Genomic DNA, 22,746 nt, shown 5'->3' on the forward strand with positions numbered 1-22,746 from the left:
GCTGGGTTTCCCTGCACTGCTAGCCCCAGTTCCGCCGGGCTCCCCCGTGCTGCTGGCTCGGGCTCTGCCGCCCCCCCTGCCCCGCTGCTGCTGGCCCGGGCTCTGCCACCCACCCCCACCACTGCTGGCCCCGCCTCTGCCAGGCTTTCCCACCTCTGCCGGGGCTGGCCGGGCTCCAGCTTGGCTTGGGGCTGCCGTGGGCTCTCACTTCCGTGTTGGCAGCTTTTAGAATATTGTTAATATATTAGCTGCCCCGGAGTACTAGCTGCACTTCCAGGTTTCCACCAGAATTTTGGTGAAAATGGTTTGGCTCGTATTCGTGAAATTACTGTAATTCAGGAGAAATGTCCAATTAAAAAATAATATAAACCTCCTGAAACAGATGCTTTCTTATCTGTAATCAATCAGACACTAGCTTAGTTTGCTGATACCAACGTGGACTGAGTTTAAATACTCACCGAATCACCATCATCTTTTTTAGCATCTCGTTTTACAGGCTCATTCATATCTTCCTGACTACGAAAACTGAAATTCTGAATGGCTTCAGTGACTCCACGAAGAGAGCTGTAAATATCTTCAGAATTCATGTTTTCAGTGTCATAGTCAAATGCACTGTGAGCCATGGAGAAGGACATAGAAAGATGGAATTATTTTGTCATTCTGTACTTTTAAATCACATTAGAAGGCAACTACAGAGACTCAGAAAATATTACTAAAATTATTACTTGTCTTGAAATACACTAAGAAAGTTGTCTCTTCATAATACAAAATTGTATTATGGCATGCCTTAGTAAGTGTACTACCCTGTTTCAGAAAGCACTGAAAGTTAAGAGAAAGGCCACATTAGGTAACAGCATCTGCCTGAAGAAACAAACTTCTGCTCTGTTTTACTCTGCTGAATGCAAAACAACTGGAATTGTTACACCATCCTCTTATTCTGAAAAAAGTTTTATGGTAAGGAGCATTGATAAAACTCAACAGCAAATTGACTGGTAAAAGCAAAATTACAAAGTCTACTTTGCTGACAACATCATTACTATAAAAACATTTGTTAGCTATTACTTCTTTAGTCTCCCCAATATTAAATCTGGTTTGATGATCCAGTGTGTTGGTTTTGGCTGGAATAGACTTAATTTTCTTCATAGTAGCTGGTATGGGGCTATGCTTTGGATTTGTGCTGGAAACAGGTTTGTTCACATAGGGTGACCCCTCACTAGAAGTAGTGAATTCCTTGTCTGTCTGTTGCTTACATATGCAGCTTTTGCTTTACCTAATTAAGTGTATTTATCTAATTATTTTCTCTTCTATATTCTGATTGTCCCCTGTATCCCATCACAGGAATACTGAGTGACTGTGTGATGCATAGTTTCAGCTGGGGTTAAACCATGACATGAGATGACATATTCTAACACTTGTTAAGAGAAGCACCCTTTGGCTGGTTCTCTTGCTAAATCCAGGCACTTCTGGGAGGCTGAACAGCTCACTGATATTCTATGGAGGAAGGGGGATTATTTCTGAGCATCTGCCATTTTGTGCAAAATTTTGCCCACGCTTTCATTGTTGGGGTTACATCTTTGGACAATGTGTTATAAGCCTTAGATGTGGAATTGTAACACCACCAGCCTACATTACCTTGGTGACAAAGCGTTCTGTGATGTATTGGTTGGGGAAGTGAGAGGACTTGCCCAACTTGCCGGGGAGCGTGGAGTAGGTCTTGTTAAAGGACTTCCCACTGATCCCTGGAGAGGAGAGGTGAGAAAAGATACTCTAGTAGGACTAAAAGCTTCCCCTTCAACTTATTACATTTATTATTATATTTATTTTCTGGTGCCCAGAAACATTTAAAGAACTTCAAGTAAATTCCTGGATTGTCTAACCCATTACTAGTAACTTCAACCCTTTGTAACTTTGAACTTAGAAAGTACAAGAAACTACTTTTAGGAAGCACATTCAAACTTATTAAGTCACTTGGAAGCAACACAGAAACTGTAACCCCAGAGGTAAAATAATAGAGATTCCATGGAGAGCTACTAAGATAGGTATCTACATAGTAACTTCAGAAAGAAGAGTAACACAAGTGTGGATACCTGACCACTGTTGCCTGTATTCCGGAGATGATTATGGAGAAGCTTTGTGGCTCCATCCTGAAATGTTTTTGGTAAAGCACCCAACAGCATTGTGAACTCTGGAGTGTTGAGCTCAAAAAGGGAAATCAGCACTGACTGTGCAGCCTACAAGACGAAAACACAAACTGAAGACATTAATTAGAGTTTCAAAGTAATATTATCAGCCAAAGATGCTATAATGAGTGGCAATCACAAAATGTGACTCAAGTCTTAATCAAGCTTGAATAAAGATGTTAACAAATGTGAACAAAAGAAATTCATATTTGCTGGTAAGCTGGAAGTTCTGATTTTGATAAATTAAATCCTTACTCAGGAAAAAAAAAAAAGGAATTTGCAAAACGGCGTTAAGGGTTTGGGTGAAAAAATTTAGAGAGAGAAATGAAACACACAGGCAGGAGCAAGCAAGTGATCTTTTCTACTGAGTTCTGCAAGTGGTAATTACAGATGGTAACACACTTGCTTGAAAAGGAACAGTTAGCACTGCAGAAATTAAAACAAACCCAATCAAACAAGATACCCTAATCTGGAATGAGATGGTAGTGATCACAGCAGATCACTTGATAATCCTTGGAACTTACCCTACAGTCAAGCTAGTTAGCTAGTGCCTCTGCTTCCCTTAACATTTCTAAAAGGTAAGCAAACATAATGGGCAATTAAATTTAACTGCTACATATTCTGAACATGAAAACTGTGGAGAGTGTTTGTACTGCATGTCACCTTCCATACTCTCAACTTAATCAGTTCATCTTTACCATCACCTTCATCCTACAGCATATTTTACATATGTTTGGGCTTTTTTCTCCTCAGTAAAAAAAATGAGATATCTCCTGACAAAGCAACACAGTAAATTACACAATAGTTGGATTCTCTGTATCACCAGAATTGTTGATTGAATGACTTAAGTAATGCTTGTTTTGACAAAGACTCAGTGGATAGTGTAACACACCTGTCATCATAGTAACTAAACTAACAAGTGCAAAAAAGAGCTGGAGGAAGTTCTCCAGAATTACTTATTTGCAGTAAGACTGTGGTAGCAAGATTAACCAACTATGTGTCGTGTACACAGCTCACCATCAAGGTCTGCCATGCACTGGAGAGAAACAATGCCTCATGCTAAACAGAATGAGAGGCAGCTTGCCTAACCACCAATAAACTCCAAGTAAGTACAGTAATTTCATGATTACAAGCTGCACCTGATTATAAGCCGCAGCTCTGGGTGTTGGCAACCTTTAGGTCTTTGTCGATATATAAGCCGCACCTGATTATAAGCCGCTCTGTTGTTCGCAGCAAGGACCTGCGTGCAACAAAGTTGCTAATTAGCACCAGAATCGCGGGATCGCAGGGTTTACTGGCTCGACTTGGGGCTGGGTGGGCTCGGCCTGCTCGGGGCTGCTGATGGGGCCAGGTGGCCCAGCCCAGCGCTGCCGCTCAGCGGGGCTGCTTGGGACTGGCTGCCACTGCCACCGCGCTCGCTCGCCCTGGCCTGGCGCTGTCCCGCAGCGGCAGGTGGGGACAGAGCTCCCCTGCTCCTGTGGCGGCAGGCGGGGATGGAGCCGGTCCACTCCCGTGGCGGCTGGCGAGGATGGACCACCCCTGCTCCTGCGGCAGCAGGCGGGCATGGAGTCCCCCACCTCCCGCAGCAGCAGGTGGGCACAGAGGCCGCCTGCTCCCGTGGCGCCAGTGGGAGGGGGGAACAGAGCCCACCTGCTCCTGCGGCGCCAGTGGGAGGCAGGCATGGAGCCCGCTCGCTCCTGCGGCGCCGGTGGGAGGCGGGGATGCTCCCCTGGGCCGTGGAGTCAGCAGGAAGAAGCCCTCTGCCTCCTCCCCCTGGCTGCCAGCACCCACCGCGCAACAGAGTACAGTAGTTTCACGAATACAAGCCGCACGGATTATAAGCCGCACCCCCGGTGCCTCGACAATGTTGCTGTCTTTGTCAATAGATAAGCCGCACCCCGAATATTAGCCGCACTTTCGTTCGTCGCGAGAATCCGTGCGCAGCTTTCACAAATTGGCCAATTAGTAACAGGATCGCGGCATAGCGGGCTTTACTGGCTCGGGGCGGGGCCAGGAAGGCTCGGCCCGCTCATGGTTGCCGACGGGGCCGGGTGGCCCAGCTCAGCGCCACGGCTCGGCGGGGCTGGCCGGCTGGTGCTGCCGCCGCCGCCGGGCTCGCTGGCCCCCCTCTCCCGTCAGCACCGCCCCGCTGCCGCGTTCGCTCGCCCGGCTGGCAGGGCTGCCGCCGCCGGGCTCGCCGCCCGCCCCGCTGCCGCTTTCGCTCGCCCTGCGCCGCGCCTCGCGAGCGCCGCGCCCGCCCCGCGGCGCCGGCGCTTCGCTCGCGGCGGCGGCGCTTCCGCCCCGCGGCGCCGGCGCTTCGCTCGCGGCGGCGGCGCTTCGCTCGCGGCGGCGGCGCTTCCGCGAGCGGCGGCGGCGCTTCGCGAGCGCCGCTTTCGCTCGCCCCGCCGGCAGGGCTGCCGCCGCCGCCACCAGGCTCGCCGGCCGCCCCCTCCCGTCTGCACCGCCGCCGCGTTTCCTCGCCCTGGCCGGCACTGCAGGCCCCCGCACCGCCGGGCTCCCCCACGCTGCTGGCCCCGATTCTGCTGGGCTTCCCCCGCTGCCAGGCAGCCCCACCCGCCGGCCTTCCTGCTTCTGCCATGCTCCCCTGCACTGCTAGCCCCAGTTCTCCCGGGCTCCCCCGCCATGCTGGCTCAGGCTCTGCCGCCCTCCCTGCCCCGCCCTGCTGGCTCAGGCTCTGCCGCCCGCCCCCACACTGCTGGCCCCGCCTCTGCCAGGCTTTCCCACCTCTGCCGGGGCCGGCCGGGCTCCAGCTTGGCTTGGGGCTGCCGCGGGCTCTCACTTCCGTGTTGGCAGCTTTTAGAATTTTGTTAATAGATTAGCCGCCCCGGAATATTAGCCGCACTTCCGGGTTTCCACCAAAATTTTGGTCAAATTGGTGCGGCTTGTATTCGTGAAATTACTGTAACCAATTTGTAACAATCGCAAAATCCCGGGTTTTACTGGCAGGTGCTCGGCTCAGCACCCTGGCTGGCACTTCCAGGGTTGGAAATTTCCGAACTTTTTTCTATATTAGTCGCTCCTGAGTGTAAGCCGCATTTCCGAGGTGGGAGCAAAATTTTAGTCAAGATGGTGCGGCTTATAATTGTGAAATTACGGTAGTTTAGAAAATTCTTTTAGACATTTATTTCCCTCCTTTTGTTTCCAGAGCAATGAACTGGAGCATTTTTAAATTAGAAGTGGAAAGCCAAGGTACGAGCACACATACCTTCATAGATCTCAGTATTAATGACAAAAATCCTAGCATGTCAGATTGCTACAAATTATCTTTTGCATACTCCTGACTGGTTGTTTTCTTTAACATTGATTTCCTCTTCTCTTTGACAACTTCCCTTCAAGTGATCACCCTGAATGTCCTCTGTAGTCTGATGTTTCTCTTGTCCTTGTAATTTTTAATGGTCAGTCTTTTAAACAAAATTGACACAAAGCAAAACCAAGATAAATCCAGCAGCTGAGCAGAGGTTTGGGAATCACCACTTTCTGGTTAGCCAGTCTCCACTCCTTAATACTGTGTACTGAAACACAGTCTATTTAAACTGCTATTAAGAAAAGAGAATAAGGATTGTATCAGGATACAAACTGATACCATCAAGTCTGCCTAAAATTAAGCTCTCCCTGAAGTATCAGAATTGATACTGACTTGCTGAAGGTTTAACACAATAACCTACTTTCTCTCTCTTCCTCAACAAAGAAGCCCCGCATTTTAGAGTATTTGGAGGTTTTATTCTCCCCAGCATAAGGTCTCTCCTGACATTTAAATTCACTCACACAGAGATCATCATTAAAAGACTGAAATAAGGATTATAAATATTTCTTTGGTTTTGCGTTCTTCTTAGAAGATTTTTAAGAATAGATTCAAACTCTTTCCAGAAGTATTCTAGTCTTAGAAGGAATCTGCGTTCTGAAACAGAACTTTACCTTCCAGAAAGAAGTCCCATGCCAAGTGAACAACACTAAGAGTACCCAATTTTCAGACTAATAAGCTAGGACTTTTCATAATACTTAGTACTGGAACTGTTTTTGCTAAGGAAAAAACCAAATCCATGAATTATACAGAAACTACTGAGAAAAAGTTTTTAATTTAAAGAAATCACACAAAGCGCTATAAAGCTTATTAAACTAAATAAAATTAAAAAGCCTGTGATAGCAGGTTGAGAAGATTGTTAAGAGAATTAAAAATTTTATACTACCAGAATAACTCTTTTGACTTCTTGCTGGCAAAATTCTAATTTCAAGAGCTAAGGATTAATGCAGTTATTTGCCTCAAAGAGCTGTGTTACAGAACAAAAAAATAAAATCCAATTTACATAATTAAGGTGTTCCAGATGATTTAACTCATTGGTAATTCTTTCCATAATTCAGTTACTTATTGACATAAAAATGCTTATAAGTTACGAACCATCAGATAAGACAGCTTGCCACGTGTCTTAGTACTAAAACTTCACTAATTTAGAAGATAGTGCTGCTTCAATTCTCCACCTGTTTTATGATCTTTTATATCCTACTAGAACATGATACCCAGGCAAGAAAAGTTCACTGGATGTAATCTATTACTGTTTTCTCAAACTCATGACATTTTACAAGAAGCAAATGACTACAACATTACCTCCAATATAAAAACTCACTGATGTTTTTTATTATGTATTACAAACATTCTAGATACCAAGAAGTCTTGTAAGTTATTTTTGTTTTTTTCACATTGCAATTTTTAAGACAGTTCTATTATTCTCTCCTACAGCCCTCCTAAACAAAGGAAGTTGCTCTTTCCAGGAAAGATGAACCTGCTAAAACTCAAACTTAATTGAAATTAGCAAAACAAATCTAAAGAAATTAATTGTTGCACCTTTTCTAACTGCAGAAATAGACAGAAAAAGAGAGAGAAGAGTTAGCTGTCTGTGTCATAGACACACTGAGGAACCATATAAGATAAAACATTTTTGTAGGGTTAACATGCAGGAAATGGCAATGACACAGTATGATCTGTAACCATCAGAGCAACAAAACTATTCCATCAAACTGCACATAAAATTTAAAGATCTTTTGCTTTCTACAAATTGAAGTCCTGTTTAGAAACCCCTTCCGAAGACTGCAGTACTACATTTCTTATGGTTATTTAATATCCCTGCTATATCTATGTAGCTCACAAATGTTATTTTTCACTTCACACCATTATATGGAAAAGGGAGGTTTGCACTGGAAGTGCCGCATTACAAGAGTAAGTCTATGATACTACCTTATCAAAGCACCAACTTTCTTTGTCCAACAGCTATCTACATACCTGTTGTTAAAAATAAAGGACTCTAGAGAATGTAACAGATATATCAGACTGAGTTATCTAATAAATTTACCACTCACTCCTGTTACAAATACGCTATTTAGTATCACAGAAGGTGGTCTCTGAAGTAATATTAAAACTGTACAAAAAATGGCCACTGAAGGGATTTTAGTACTAGATAGTACTTGCAATGAAGAATGATATATTATGAAACAGAATCTCAACATATTAACATATATAAAAACACAACTGTAATGGAGAGTTTTGAGATGTTAATTTAAAATTTTTACTTAAATATTCTTAATTACCTGGAATGTTTTGCAATTCTAAGGACACATTAACAAACATACCTTCCTAACATCTGAGCTTTTAGGTTCTGTGGTCCAGGTGATAATTCGAGACACTGCTAACCTAGTTTCACTTGAATTCACAAAATCTCCTGGATCCATTTGTTGTGCAAGAGTTTCAATGTATTTAAGGATTGCAACTTTGACCTGCAAAGAGAAACAGAGTCAGGTGGACCAAGAAAATGGTGTGCTGCAAGAACAACTGAGCTCACAGACTAGAGTGTTCATTCCCTAAAACAAAGATTTTTTTTCCAATTAAACTACATATTTTCAGCATTAATATATATATTTTTGTAATAAAACAATTTACAAGTGGATTTAACATTTGAAGAAGGAAGTTATTCTACAGAAATTCAAATACTCATAGAAAGCTTACATTTCACTGTTAGCAACTAAAAGACAGAAATCATTGCATATGCAGAAGCTTATATTTTAAAAAAGAAATTAAGAAAAGCTTCATTCAGAATTATTAAGAAAGTTTTTCAAGTACTTAAATGAAAAATGGACACCATCTGATCAATCAATGATCACTTCTTACTAGCTCCTATCAGGTAATTAACACCCAGTGCTTTTTCATAAAACATCAGGCTGAGTAGTCACAGTCTCTGGAAATAAGTCACAGGAATCTTCCCATTAAATACTAAAAACGTATGGAATAGAATTTCTAGGAAAGATTTAAGATGTCACATGCACACTTTGTTTTGAATATATTTAGATGATAGAGACATGGATTTACCAGCAGGACAGAAAACCTCCTGCACCCCCTCATTTATCTGATCATTCTCTTACTCCACAAGCTTGTTTTACTCCTTATGCAGAATTGCTGTTTTGTACATCCCAGACTGCAGCCTCTCTCTTGTTTCTTCAATACTGCACCACTGTACAGTTTTGGGCAAAGGGCTATTATGCCTGTACATGTCTAAAACATTTACTTCCTCAGCTCCTACTGCCTCAAATTTGTCACCCAATCTATCAATGAAAGACATCTATCAGATTTAGCTGCTTTTATTTCCACTAGTAATTATAGCAAACCAAAAACACCTGCCAGGAGGGAGAGACCTGTGTCCATCATTATTAAAGAAAAAGAGTTCTGGGTGTATTTCTGGTCATTCACGGTTTGTAATACAAGTGTTCTGAGCAAAGCCATTTAGAAATTTCTCTTGGTCATAGAACTTGCAAGCTATTAAAAACTCAAGATACACTTCATTTTCAAAGTAGCTGTTAATGCTCAACTTCTCTGAAGTTATATCAAGCAGCAGCTGAAGGCTTTCATCTTATGCAGCTCAATATCCACAAATGCATACTATTTGCTAGCAATTTTCCAAGGTAAAAAACCAGCCATGAACATCTCTGCAGCAAAAAAACCTTAGGTCACATGGCTTTCCAAATTTAAAGCAATAACTGACATTTCTGGATTACATAGGGAAACCATTGTGGCACCACTGAATTTGACAGTTGAGGATTTAAATAAATCCAATGTAAGACTTGAAAAGGTTGCTGTTAAGGACTGCAACACCCAGAGGCATTTCTCCCACTGAAGAAGACTCTGAAGTGTTGTATCTGAGAGAGCAGGATTATTTAGCATTTGAACTGCTTCCTGAGGAACTTGCATAGCCTTCTGCAAAGATGGAGGCTCTCAAACAGAACAGCACTGAACAGACTATGAAGGGAGGGAGTTCTTTGTAACAGAGTTTTCACAGTGAGACAGATTCCCAAAGCTGAACTTGACAGCTGTTTTGAAAAAAGCATTTTTTACTAATTGCTTTTGAGGTAAGAAATTCTGTAAGGGTTACACCTTTCTGTGGTCAGACATAATAGCCAGTATTATTACAGACTAAAAACCCCACGCTGAAGTAAAACTCCATAAGAGCAGCAAATCTACTTTAGAAGTATCTTTTCCAATATTTCCAGGTCACTATATACAGAGTTGAAATGTAGAAATAAAAAGGCTAGCGTTTTCAAAAATCTGTTTCACTCCTCAATAAAGCATTTAATCTTTCTGAGAGAAAGATTTCTGGACTGAAATGAAAGCATCTCCAGAATTCTTACAATGAATTTTGTGTTAAGATGAAACCACTCTCTATGAAGTTGTTCAATACTGTCACTTTCAGAGTGCCACATCCCAGGCATCTGTCTCTAAGTTACTGAATACTTAGGAGTGGTTGCCTGTGCCATTATATAACCAAATGACTAAAATATACACTAAAGATAAATTTCGGAGGGCACTCTCATAGTTGCGACTCTGTGGTACTCAGGGTTTTTTTAAATCCAGAAATTTTAATATTGACTTAGGTTAAAAAAAATCTTCTCATCAACTGTGGCAAAAAAATTTTGTCAAAAAATCAGTATTTTCAAAGTAAAGAAGGGTCCAGAAACTTGAACTTTGGTAACAATGCTTAAATCAACTCCCCACTGAGGGTGATATGAAACCCAAGAAAAATGAAGTGATGGCTGGAAGGGTATTTCAGGACAATACCCATCCTTTGGAAACCATATATTCTCCACTAACAAAAATAAGCTAAATAGGCTATATCCTACCTAGAATATTTAACTCCTATGCCCATCCAAACATACAGCTGGCACCTCTAAATTGTGTAAGCTATTCACCAGGCTTAAGTGTAAAATGACTGTAGAGGTATGACAGATAGCACATTATACTAAATTGCATCCTCCAGAGATTAGTTCAGTAGAATTCTATCTTCTCGGTGGTTGGTGTTCTTACTGCCCAGCTATCCAAATCCACCTCTGTGGCCACTCTAAAAGATCAATTTTATTGTCTGAGACTTAGCTGTCTTTCTAAGTGTAAGATGACAATGACAGTTTACTCCAAAGGATCAGGATTATTTACTACTATCATGTGAAAACCAGAAGGAAATGTCATTTGTAGAAGGGAATTGTTGCACAGCTCGAATTTCTGATATACCATCCCTCCTATCTGACCATCTTTTGGGATGCTGAAAATCCCTTCTCTGACTTTTTTCTGTCACATCGAATGCTGTTTCTCATTATTCCTAGAAGAAAAGCAATGAGATAATCATTTATCAAAGAACAAAAGCTCAAGACTTCAAGAACTGGAGTAGTCCTCTAGGATTATCAATTATTCTGTGGGTTTTGATCACATCAACTATTCAACTGATTATATCAATTATTCTATCTGGGTGCACTGAAGATGGCATTTAGGCAAAATACTCAATAATGTGGATATTAAATAGATACTTCTGATCTGTGGGTAATAACTTCACTGTCTGAATCCTGAAGTTGTAGTTACCACATAAAAAGGAAGTAGGGGGCAGATTCCACTTTCTTCTGGAAAAAAGTTTACCTTCTCTTAAACAGTTACATAATTTACTGTCCCAAAACGTCATTCTAAATATTCTTGATTTTGCTTTAAACTAACAGGTGTTCTTCTATGGAGGTAACTTTTACCAGCATCCTGATTTCAGAATTCCCTCTCAAAATCATTTTCAGAATGTCTTCCCATCAAGTATTTCATATTTCTGAATTCCTTCTAGGCCAATCTTGAACTCAGTCTAGTAGAAGTCCATGTCTCGTTCCAAATCTACACTCTCAGCTTTGAAATGTGCTTGATACACCTTTAACAGCTATACACTACTGTAGTAGTGGAAAAAGAACATCTCAACTATGAAACTCACCTTCCTGGGCAGAAAACCAAGTGAAATAAAACCACTCTCAATGTGTTCCAAGGATTCATTTAAACAACAAACTGATTTTTACTACCTCATTTGCTGTCTTCAATAAATGACAGCAGTCCCTTTTTAACACAGCTCTATGAAGCAACAGTGGTCAACGTATCAACTGTCCTCAAAAGCTTAAAAATATAAGTTTTACTGTATTGTAGACAAAAAAGGCATATTATGTGACTTTAGGTTCAACATAACTCTGGAAAAGTCATATTCTTGTGCAGTATCAAACTGAGTAAAAATATTTCGTGCAGGATAGAGCAGAAGTTGCCAGGTATCACATGCTTGTTATTTCCCCATTCTCGTCACTTATAAATCTCCCTAGGATTTGATGCATTTGTTCTAAAATCAACACTCTTTGGAACTGTAAATGTACTACAGAATACATTTTTACTTTTCAGACATGCTGGCAGGTCTATAGACTACAGATTCTTAGGTAAAAATGTGTGTATAATTATAAAGCTACACACTGTTTTCAGTGGAGTGTACCACAGAAGGAGCTGATTTTTAAAACAGTAACTCAAGTTCACGTTAATATTAGAATAATTTAAAATAACTCAAGGCCTATCAGACTGAACACAGGCAAAAACAAATATGAACTAGGCAAAAAGTATGGGAAATTGCAAACATAAAATTAGAAAAGACGTGATAGAGGTTTGCATAACCAGCTTGATGTTAGGCAGCCACATTTTGTTGCTCATTTTTACTGTACTGTGTTTTTATTAGATCTCTCTCGCAGCAAACATTTTCATAATAGTGTCTTGTTTAAAACTGAGCATCCGCATGCTTAAAGTTTCCCGCAAAGGTTAGTAACAACATACATTGCATTCAAATAAAAATTATTGGCAATACTGTAAGAGTTTCACAGAGGGTTAAGAATAACGACAGTAATTCAGACAAAAACCTTTGAGCTCCAAAAAGAGCGAAGCTGGTCCTGCAGTGCTGGCTTGACTGTCTGAAAGTTTATAAAAACAAAATCCACTAATTGAAAACTTTTTTTCTTTGTTTTTACACAAAACAAAAAATAACAATCCAAATTCAAAATTAAGACAAGCAAATTTCTATTAATGATGATTTCTGCTTGCAAAGCAAGCCTAAAAAGTCTTACCTTCAGACTAGGTGTTTGAGTCTGGTCAACAGTAAATCTCATTAAAATACTGAACTGGAGGTCATTTGGAAAAGATTCCCTGTAAAGAAACAAAATAATGTTAAGTTATGCTTTTAAGAACTGTTGAGAGGCACCAAATAAGCCCTCACGATTCTCATCAAAACTGAAATTGCTACCAGTTGCCACTGTATCTGACCTTTCAGAAACATTTACCTAGCATGTTAAGGACAAGATTTAAGGAATTCCTGCTATAAAACAATTATAGCTAGAATAGATAATGCAAGTAATGCAGAATGATACAATAATGATATGCTAGAATTCTGATTCTAAATCAGGCTGTTAGTGAAGTATGGGGAGAAGGAAGGAAAGACAGAAGCAAATCCATTATTACCACGACTCCTTAAAAGTTAATGCTGATACAGAGATGAATATTCCAGTGAAAATTTTACCGCAAAATATAGAAGTTTAAACACAATTTCTACATCACTGAACACAAGGCGATACAACAAACATACATGGCTCAGATGCACATTTTGTAATCATATTAATTGTTCAGCACTGAGGACTCAAACCCTTTCAATTAAGAGTCATTTTATGAAACCAAAATGCTGAAACAAGGTGTACTAAAGTTTCAAGATCTGCTATGAGCTGTGCATTTTTCCAGAAATCAAACAGCACACCTAAAAAAATTAAAGCAGGAAAAAACCTTGAAAATAGCTAACAATTACATTACCATTACTTTCTTAAGAGCTCATTACCTTGTGACATCAAGTGCCTTCTGGACTTTTGCTTGTACAGACCCAAGCAAATCAGCACCCATTTTTTTCAACAGCTGTGTCAGCAGCACAAACAGCCAGTCCTGCAGATCTTCTTTATGGATCTGGATGAAGTCAACCAGTGTCTCCAAAAACATACTGAACACCTAAAAGGCAGAAGAAGATGGAAAGAGGGTAGGATGGGGCAAAAGAGGGAACAACACTGACATATGCTGAACTTACAAACGAAGAAAGCAGTAAGGGAATCAGAGGCAGAGAAAGGCAGTGTTTTGCAGCCAAGCGGGGAAAAAAGAAAAAAAAGAAAGGAAAAAAAGAAATCTGCCTTGCTTTTTCACTGGATTTTGATATAACAGTACATTGGAAATGTTAGCCGACTTCTGTAGAAGTTTGACAACTAGGTATTCCATGCAGTTTCGTCAAGAAAAGGAATGCTTACTGTGATGGCTGGCGCAACCTCAATTTTTCCAGTAAAACTTAATTTTTCACCCTTTCAAGCTCCATCATAAATTCATTTGTCATATTCCTCAAAGACTACAAACACACATTCTCTTTAAAACCAAAAAAGCTGTTACAATTCTTTAGAAAAATATTAATTGTAAATATCTGCATTACTAAATACTGCAAAATCATGACAGTTGGCCAATTCCTTTACATAAAATACTTATAGAACAGAACAAGCTTTTTCTGCTATTGCAGGTATCCCAAAATTATTCACCACAGTAGGGAAAAAAGCCACAATAGATTTCAGATTGGCAGGCGTTTAAAACACAGAAGTACTTTCGTAAAAACATCCATTGTCTTCTTTTCAACAAATAATGTTGAAAAGACTGCATAAGGTAAAAAAAACCAACAAAAAAAAACCCAACCAAAAAAAAAAACCCCAAACAAACAACAAAACCAAAAGAACCAAAACCATATATTTTTTAATTGGACTCACACCAGGAAAAAGGGCTTTTTGGAGGGAAGGGGTCAAGGAGGGTGTGACAAACAGGTAACTTTGTTTAAACAGCTCTTGTACTATGTCTCACTAATTTTAAGTTTTTTCCAGACCTAAGACTGAAATCAGGATGTATACACTCTATACTTGAGTGGTCCTGTGCTTCCTGTTTCTCTGACAACAAAAATGGGTGTTTCGGCAGAAAAAGGTTCCTTCACAATACAGTAATTTCACGACCAAAAGACGCACCGGGCTATAAGGCGAACCCCCGGGAGTCGGCAAATTTCGCAACTTTGTACATTATATAAGGTGCACCGGACTATAAGGCGCATTCGTTTTTTGTTTTTTTTTTTTTTCCAGCAAGGATCCGTCCCCAGCTTCCCCCGTGCGGCTGCTGGTCGAGGCTCTGCCTCGACCCGGCGGCCGTGGGCCCCCGGGCCCGCTTGTACCCGGCAGCCACGGGGCCCTGGGCCCGCCTCCACCCGACTGCCACGGAACTGTAACCTCGTGGGTCCGCCTCCACCTGGCTGCCACGGCGCCGCGGCCCCGCCTTCACCCAGCAGCCATGGCACCGCAGCCCTGCAGTCCCACCTTCACCCGACTGTCACGGCACCGCGGCCCCGCCTTCACATGGCTGCCATGGCACCTCTGCCCCATGGGCCCGCCTGCCCCCAGCAGCCGTGCCACCGCGGTCCCGCAGCCCTGCCTCCACCTGGCTGCCACAGCAACGCGGCCCCGCAGGCCCGCCTCCACCCGGCTGCCACGGCACTGAGGCCCCGCAGGCCCATCTGCACCCAGCAGGCGTGGCACCGTGGCCCCGCCTTCACCTGGCTGCCACGTCCCCGCAGCCCCACCTCCACCCAGCTGCCTCGGCACTGCGGCCCCGCCTCCACCTGGCAGCCGTGGCCCCGCAGCCCCACCTTCACCCAGCTGCCGCGGCCCTGCTGGCTCCCCCCATGGCTCACGGCTCACATTTCTGGGTTGGCAAACTTCCTAACTTTGTACATTATATTAGGCGCACCAGACTATAAGGTGCACTTCCGGGTTTGGGCCAAAATTTTAGTCAAAAGGGTGCGCCTTATAGTCGTGAAATTACTGTATACGCTCGAGCAGAGGGTTGGGCACAGACGTATTGCTGTGGTGCAAAAAGGGTTGGACAGATATTGCCTCCTGAGTATTTATGGCATGGGTGCAAGGCTAGAAGTGGCTGGCGCAGAGCAAGGGTTGGAAACCCACTTCCTCCCGCAGCTGATCTGCTTTGTCATTAGGCCAAAAGCTGCTGCTTCTGTGAGAATGGAAAATCCCAAATTATGATCACATCTCACACAGCTGCACACACTACGCCATGGAAGTAGACTTTCTTCCACTGATGCAAATAAGGAGGAACTGGCATATGCTGTTGCACGCCTTCTTCGCTGAGAAATTAAATTCTTTTCATGTTGATCAGCAAGTCAAGGAAAGCAAACTCACACCATAAAGTGGAAAAAATCCAGGCAAGTATATCTTAAAGAAGTGCCTCCAAACTTACACAAGAAATAAAAAAGAAATTCAGATTCATTTTATCAATAGAGGTTGGACCAGATCATCCCTGAGGTTCCCTTTTAACCAGGTATTTTATGATTTTTTTCAGGATCTACTGGAGACTTGGGAAATTTTTTAGTAGATATCTTAAATACTGAAAATCTGTGGTAGAAACAAAACAATAGAAACCCCTACTTAATATAAAGCCCAACAGGAATAGCTACTTTAATTAACTTCTCTTTTGGGACAATTTACATTAAAAATCAGGAGGAAAAAAATTGCAACTTCTGTTGGTTGTCTATATAGATCTATATTCAAGTCTGAGGTTTCAAAATTACCCTGTCAGTAGTGGGACAAGACTTTAATGTGCAGGACTGGAAACATCTACTGCCTCAGGCTAAACTGAAACAATACATAATTTTGTGGATTCACAAGCAGTAGCCATAGTTATAAGACAGAGGCAAAATCAAACCAATATGCACTTTCTGTACTGTAATATGAAGTCTTTGGCTTTCACAGTCCTAAAGTAAGGCAGAAAATATACTTAGGCAAACAAGCAAACTAATTCTGGTGCTATAAAGATTACATTGTGTGTGTGGAGGGGGCGTCTCACAAAATACTTCAAATTGAACTACACAGCTCAGAAGAATTTAAACCTGCACCTGTTTCTTTGAGTTTGTAGACACTGACACACACGGTTTTCCCATTAAAACATGGTAGATCGAACAAACTGGTTACAAGCTCTTGACTTGATGGAGTAATATGGACTTCTTATGACACTTCATACTTGTAAAGTGGCTTAAATTGAAATCATTATAAAGTGAATTATGATTCACTGTTGCAAAAGTACTCTAAAGAGCCTGTGCTGATGTTTTAGCTGTTAAAAATACATGTAACTGAGAAATCAGCTTTGTTTTCAAGCTTTGTTTCATTTTAGATTTACCACTGAGAATGTCTAGAGAAAGTAAGCCAAGTATGTTGCATTAAAAAAAAATCAGCATGAAGAATTTAAGGAGGCTGAAAGAGCATTTAAGGTAAAGGATGAGTTTGTAATGGAAAATGGAACTCAGCCACCTATATCCTGAAGAATGTAAGTGAATACTGCAAAAATTGCAGTTTTCATTTTTATGATGCAACCTAAAATTCTGAAATCAACCATTTAAAGTTGAAGTTCATAATAATTTGACAGTGAAAAAAAAAACATATGGAAATAAATGATCTACCTCTAAAGTGAATTATTTCAGATGTGCCAACCACCACAATATAAAGCAGGAATACATAACCAAACAATGTCAGTTAATTAGTAGCTAAAGCACATCTCAAAACTACCACACATTTTACTAATTGTTTACAGCATTTTATGATTGCAAAAGGCTTGACACTGCATGAATTCTTTGGGGAAGAAAAACAGAGAAAAGGGGTTAATTGCACATCATGCAAGTAAGGTTAGGCTTCCAAAAATATTGAACCAACTTACTCTCTAAAGAGAGTTCCAACACAGGAGACAGCATGCAAAATGAAACAAAAAAAACCCAAAACAACACAAAAGGGAAAAAGATAAAAACACACAAATTAGTGGCCATCAATACAAAGTTCCTGTAAGGAATATAACCAAAATAAAACAAATAAGGTACTTCAAAACTTTAATGACAAATTTTAAGTAATTTTATTGGGATACCCAATGTATTTTTAAAATAACCACTTAGCAAGTCCTTCAGTCATTCTCCCATTTTCTCCTCCAAATATTATTACTCTCTTATTCTGTGTTACTCCCTCCATCCAGATATCAAGTTAAAGTAAATGTTATAAAACCCCACAAAAGTGATGACAGAATTATTCATACAGACACTTGAGTAGAGTCTAAGATGAGATCTATGTACACATCTGGGTGCGATTAAAAAAAAGAAAAGCTCATGAACTCTTAATACCTAAAGGATTCTCCGGATAACATATTGATAACTATTAATAGTTTTGTAACACCAAAAAGCAGGCAAGGCTTCAGTGACTGGATCAGCTGTACCAACAGGTTATAACACAGTGCCAACTTTCAAACTTGAAATCACACTATTTCATATCACAGTGGTCAGTAAACAGAACAATCAGCTAGAATAAGTCAATGTAACAATTTAGAGGCTTATTTAAAAGGTAAAATGCTCTTCTGATATATACAACTGAAGTTTGGAACATTTTATTTACAGTAATTTCATGATTATAAGCCGCACTGAGTATAAGCCGCACTTCCGAGTGCCAGCAACTTTTCATTCTTTGTCCATACATAAGCCACACCTGATTATAAGCCGCACGTTACAATACAGAGTCTGATAAAAGGTATCTATTCTATCACCATCTGTTGAGGGTGGGGGCAGTGATCCTTATCTCAACGGCAGATATTCCGCTAATGGGCCATCCATTGAAACCAGGCAGGGCATTGCTCTTTATCTTTTCACAACCCATCCTTCCTCCAGCCAGTTATTTTCTGCTAATGGCCCATTGAGTCCCACTGTGGGACTGATAAAATTACTTCATCCCACTGGAAGTTGCTCCAGCCAGGGGGGAAGAGCCCAACACTTCTTACCAAGATAAAAACAGAGGTTTTGGGACACTAAGGGAGCCCCTTTCTCCACTGGAATCCAGAGGAAAACGGGATTTCTCCACATCACCACTGGACCCCCGGAGGGAAATTGCACCTTCTGCAGGAGCACTGCTTCAACTGAATCACATCTGTCACTGCAGGAGGATGCAACCACCATTTAATGGGACTGCTACCAACACCCTGCCTGACAGGGTGTCAGGTTGTACTCTGACTTTGTCAGGCTTTGGAGTTTGTTTCTTTGTAGTACTGTATTTCTATTTTAATTTCCCTAGAAAAGAACTGTTATTCCTAATTCCCATTTTTTGCCTGAAAGCCCCTTGATTTCAAAATTATAAGAATTTGAAGGGAGAGAGTTTACATTCTCCATTTCAAAGAGAAGTTCCTGCCTTTCTCAGCAGACACCTGTCCTCCAAACGAAAACAGCAACTTTTTGTTCTTTGTCCGTATATAAGCCGCACCTGATTATAAGCCGCACTTCGGGTTCGGACCAAAATTTTAGTCAAAATGGTGCGGCTTATAATCGTGAAATTACTGCTGGTTCCCATGCTACACAAAAATCTTCACAGTAGCTCTGACATATGCATTACTGCAATATTAATTACGACAGAACAAGCTGCTATTAACAATTTAGTCATAACTTAATCTAAAAAGTAAATACTCCAGCAATATTCCAATATTGAAAATTCTTTCCTCTGCTTCGACTTTTCTTTTGATGTAGTATTTTCTTCTTTTTAACTGCTTGGTTTAGTCTCTTCTTCTGGATTTCTGCAGTGTATTATCAACTTTATTACCACACTGCTGTTTGCAATGCATGTTATTTCCAAAATACATGGTGTCAGAGATAGCAGCTAAGTCACTTTTTCCAACAGGACAAATAGAGGGGACAGTTGAACACTAAATTAACCTGTCAAGACCTCTTACTCTGAATTTAATTTTACATTGCAGCAATAAGGAAGACTTAAAAATATGTAAAAAGTATGGCATTATCAAAGCAGCTTTTCAGGATTCTTCTGGGGAAGTCAATACTCTGAAATAATACCCTGTTATGAATTTATCTTTATAATTTTATCAATTCTCAAATACGGACACAAAGTGGGACATGTTATACTCAACATAGAAGGTACCACTTCTTCCAAATAAGCCTATAATTAATTAAAATATAAATTTATGGGGTTTTTTTTGTATTATTACATTTATTATTACTTACCTGCATTCCATCTGCTATGAGAAATTGTGGCAGTTAATCAAGCTGCACTAGTAAGCCACCTCCCACAAAAATAGTAAAAATACTATTATGCAAAGTAACTCATTTTAAAAGATTTTAACAGTCTTAGAAAACAGAACTATTATTTTCCTTGTTTTATCATCCATATTGAGTCTTTACCTAAGTAAAACTAAAAAATGTCACATTTTCTTTTATACCAAAGTACAATCTCCTTATGGAATATTAAAAAATGATGCAAAAATTATTCACCAATCTCAACTGACAGCCCTATCTATGAAATTCAGGTAAGACATCATAAGCTATGATAATACAAAATGTCCTGGAAAAGATAAATAAGTTCACATTTGGCATAGTTTATCTGATTATGTATGACTTAGTCAGACAACTTCATTTGTAACTTAAATTACTGCAGAGCCTTTTTTTCTAATTGAGAGCAAATCTGTTTTTGTGTTGAAGTGGCCTCTGTAAACTACAACTTCTTAAAAAACACAGATTTTGAGCACAAACCACTGAACTACTTCAATGCATTTTATGACATTAACCTTCACTTTATTTCCATGAACCTGCAGAAGAAGGAGGGAAATTGCCTTGTTCAAAACTCGAAATTAAATTAATAAAAATCTGATACCATAAACTGCTTTTGCTTGTGAAATTTTACATATGTAATTATCACTGATAGTTTACTGCAACTGCCTTTCTTTTATGTTTTCAGACATTTACTGTAAATAAGAAAAACTAACACATACCTTACTGTGAGGATCAGCAAACATTCTTGTGAAGATCTCACACAATCTTTTCAACTCAACACGACTGTCAAAACAACAATATGTTAGTCAACTCCCTTGTTTGTTCTGCTAGAACACTAATGCATAGCAATCAGTGAAATCAAGAGTAAGTATTGAGTCAAATAATCTAGTAAATTAAGTAGAGGAAACTGTTTTGTTCCAGACATGGGTAAATATGTAATAGCTTTCATCTAAAATGAGACTTTAAACCTACAAATGTCTCTTTAAACTGTCTTATATATTACACCATACTTTTGTAACAGAGGAGATACTGAAAAAGGTGTTCTTAGTAGCGAGTAGTAAACAATTTCTTCTGAATAAATACCCCAAAATTATAGTAATAAAAAAAAGGTCTGCCATTGATAGTAGATGGAAACATCTCATGAACTTTCTGTATCGCAAGAATGCTCAATTTTGAATTGCCTATATCCACTAGTAGATAAATACACACTAGTAGCCAGAAGTGATAAAAGTTTCCTTGCTTCCCCCATCTTACTCTCAATGACACACACTGCCTTCCCTCTCCCCCTGCCCCCCAACAACATGGAAACAAGATGTTTCTCTTATTAAGATTTTACCTTAGAGTTCTTTGGTTCTTTAGTAAGTTCTGAAGGCCTAGAAGGCCTTCTTTCCTCTCTGACCAGTTGGTGCTGGCACAGCGGTTCAGGACTTCAGCCACATCTTCTGTCTGCCTCATGTATGTCGGTATGCTCCCATTCCTGGAGCTATAAGACCTTTCTGAACAGGCACTTGATGCATCACTGTTGGCATCATCATCTGAGTACATCCCATACGACTCATATCTTCTTCGCACAGGCTTCTTCTATTGTACAGAGACACCCCAGGTCAGCACTGATTCTCAAACAGGCAATACAACATACCCATAATGGGTTGAAAGAGCAACAGTTTAAATAATTGGTGTGACCCCTACTCCCTGCAGTGACAAATGGCTCCAACCATTCAGCAGGTAAAACCAAGTTGATGAAAATATTTTGAAGTATGGTTTTCACATAGTATTCGAAACATAAACCCAAAGCAAATGCACAGGAGACATGTATTTGATGAAATATTTAGCTTTAGGTCTTCTTTCAAGAACCCATAAAATTGCATAATAGGGTGACAAAAGACTGTTGCAAGTTAGTTATTTCACTTCATAGCTTTAGGTATGTTACAAAATTTAAGAATCAAAGTCTACACATAATTTGACATTTCAACTCATTTTGTATCAAACATGTTAAGAGCAAAATATTAAACTATTGAAGAAGAAAAATAGTTTCTATACCTTAGTCCGTATGTCTCCTAAGAGCTGTTAGCAGTAAATTATTGAAAAGAAACAGAAATTGAGAACAGGAAGGTAACGCATAGCAGCACTGTGAGTAATAAACTCCCTGCCACTGGACAACATATAATCTTACTGTAAATTTTGTTCTTAGGTCTCTGTGTCTGATTAGCACATCACACATTGTCAAGAAGTAGTTTGCTAAGCTTCAGTTTCCAAGAAAATATTACATATCAGTTGGTCACAAAGACTTCTCTGTCAAAATCTGTGTGTCTTATGCAGTGACATTTGAGCATGAACCCATTAATTTAACACATGCAGTCAATTGTTATTTAAGTACAAAACCTTGATTTGAAATACAGTAATTTCACGAATACAAGCCGCACCAATTTGACCAAAATTTTGGTGGAAACCCGGAAGTGCGGCTAATATTCGAGGGCGGCTAATACATGAACAATATTCTAAAAGCTGCCAACACGGAAGTGAGAGCCCGCGGCAGCCCCAAGCCAAGCTGGAGCCCGGCCGGCCCCGGCAGAGGTGGGAAAGCCTGGCAGAGGCAGGGCCAGCAGTGTGGGGGGCGGGCGGCTGAGCCTGAGCCAGCAGGGCGGGGCAGGGGGGGCGGCAGAGCCTGGGCTAGCAGGGCGGGGGAGCCCGGGAGAACTGGGGTTAGCAGTGCAGGGGAGCATGGCAGAAGCAGGAAGGCCGGCGGGTGGGGTTGCCTGTCAGCGGGGGAAGCCCAGCAGAATCGGGGCCAGCAGCGTGGGGGAGCCCGGCGGTGCGGGGGCCTGCAGTGCCAGCCAGGGCGAGCAAACGCGGCGGCAGTGCAGACAAGAGGGGGTGGCCGGCGAGCCTGGCGGCGGCGGCAGCCCTGCCGGCCTGGCGAGCAAACGCGGCGCGGGGCGGCCGGCGAGCCTGGCAGCGGCAGCGGCGGCTGCCCCATCGGCAGGGCGAGCAAACGCGGCAGCAGGGCGGTGCTGACAGGAGAGGGGGGCCAGCGAGCC

General features: G+C 41.0%; 1 protein-coding gene across 35 annotated transcripts in view; it reads right to left on the minus strand.

Annotated features, from left to right (window-relative positions):
- Nucleotides 1-22,746, minus strand: part of CLASP2 (cytoplasmic linker associated protein 2) — a 184,312-nt gene that overhangs the window by 12,325 nt on the left and 149,241 nt on the right. For 16 of the 35 annotated variants that reach the window (XM_033057675.2, XM_033057640.2, XM_033057608.2 and 13 more), the window contains 10 exons: nt 21,749-21,772; nt 21,045-21,289; nt 20,428-20,491; nt 17,616-17,618; nt 13,388-13,551; nt 12,630-12,708; nt 7,824-7,967; nt 2,088-2,231; nt 1,633-1,739; nt 459-612 (listed from right to left, as the gene is read on the minus strand). In XM_033057675.2, the coding sequence (XP_032913566.1) occupies nt 459-612; nt 1,633-1,739; nt 2,088-2,231; nt 7,824-7,967; nt 12,630-12,708; nt 13,388-13,551; nt 17,616-17,618; nt 20,428-20,491; nt 21,045-21,289; nt 21,749-21,772 (1,128 nt within the window). The remainder of the gene's footprint in view (nt 1-458; nt 613-1,632; nt 1,740-2,087; nt 2,232-7,823; nt 7,968-12,629; nt 12,709-13,387; nt 13,552-17,615; nt 17,619-20,427; nt 20,492-21,044; nt 21,290-21,748; nt 21,773-22,746) is intronic. The other 19 variants (XM_033057754.2, XM_033057731.2, XM_033057666.2 and 16 more) reach the window with 3 other exon arrangements.

Source organism: Catharus ustulatus, chromosome 1 (assembly GCF_009819885.2).
Source record: "Catharus ustulatus isolate bCatUst1 chromosome 1, bCatUst1.pri.v2, whole genome shotgun sequence".
In the NCBI taxonomy this organism is placed as follows: Eukaryota; Metazoa; Chordata; class Aves; order Passeriformes; family Turdidae; genus Catharus; species Catharus ustulatus.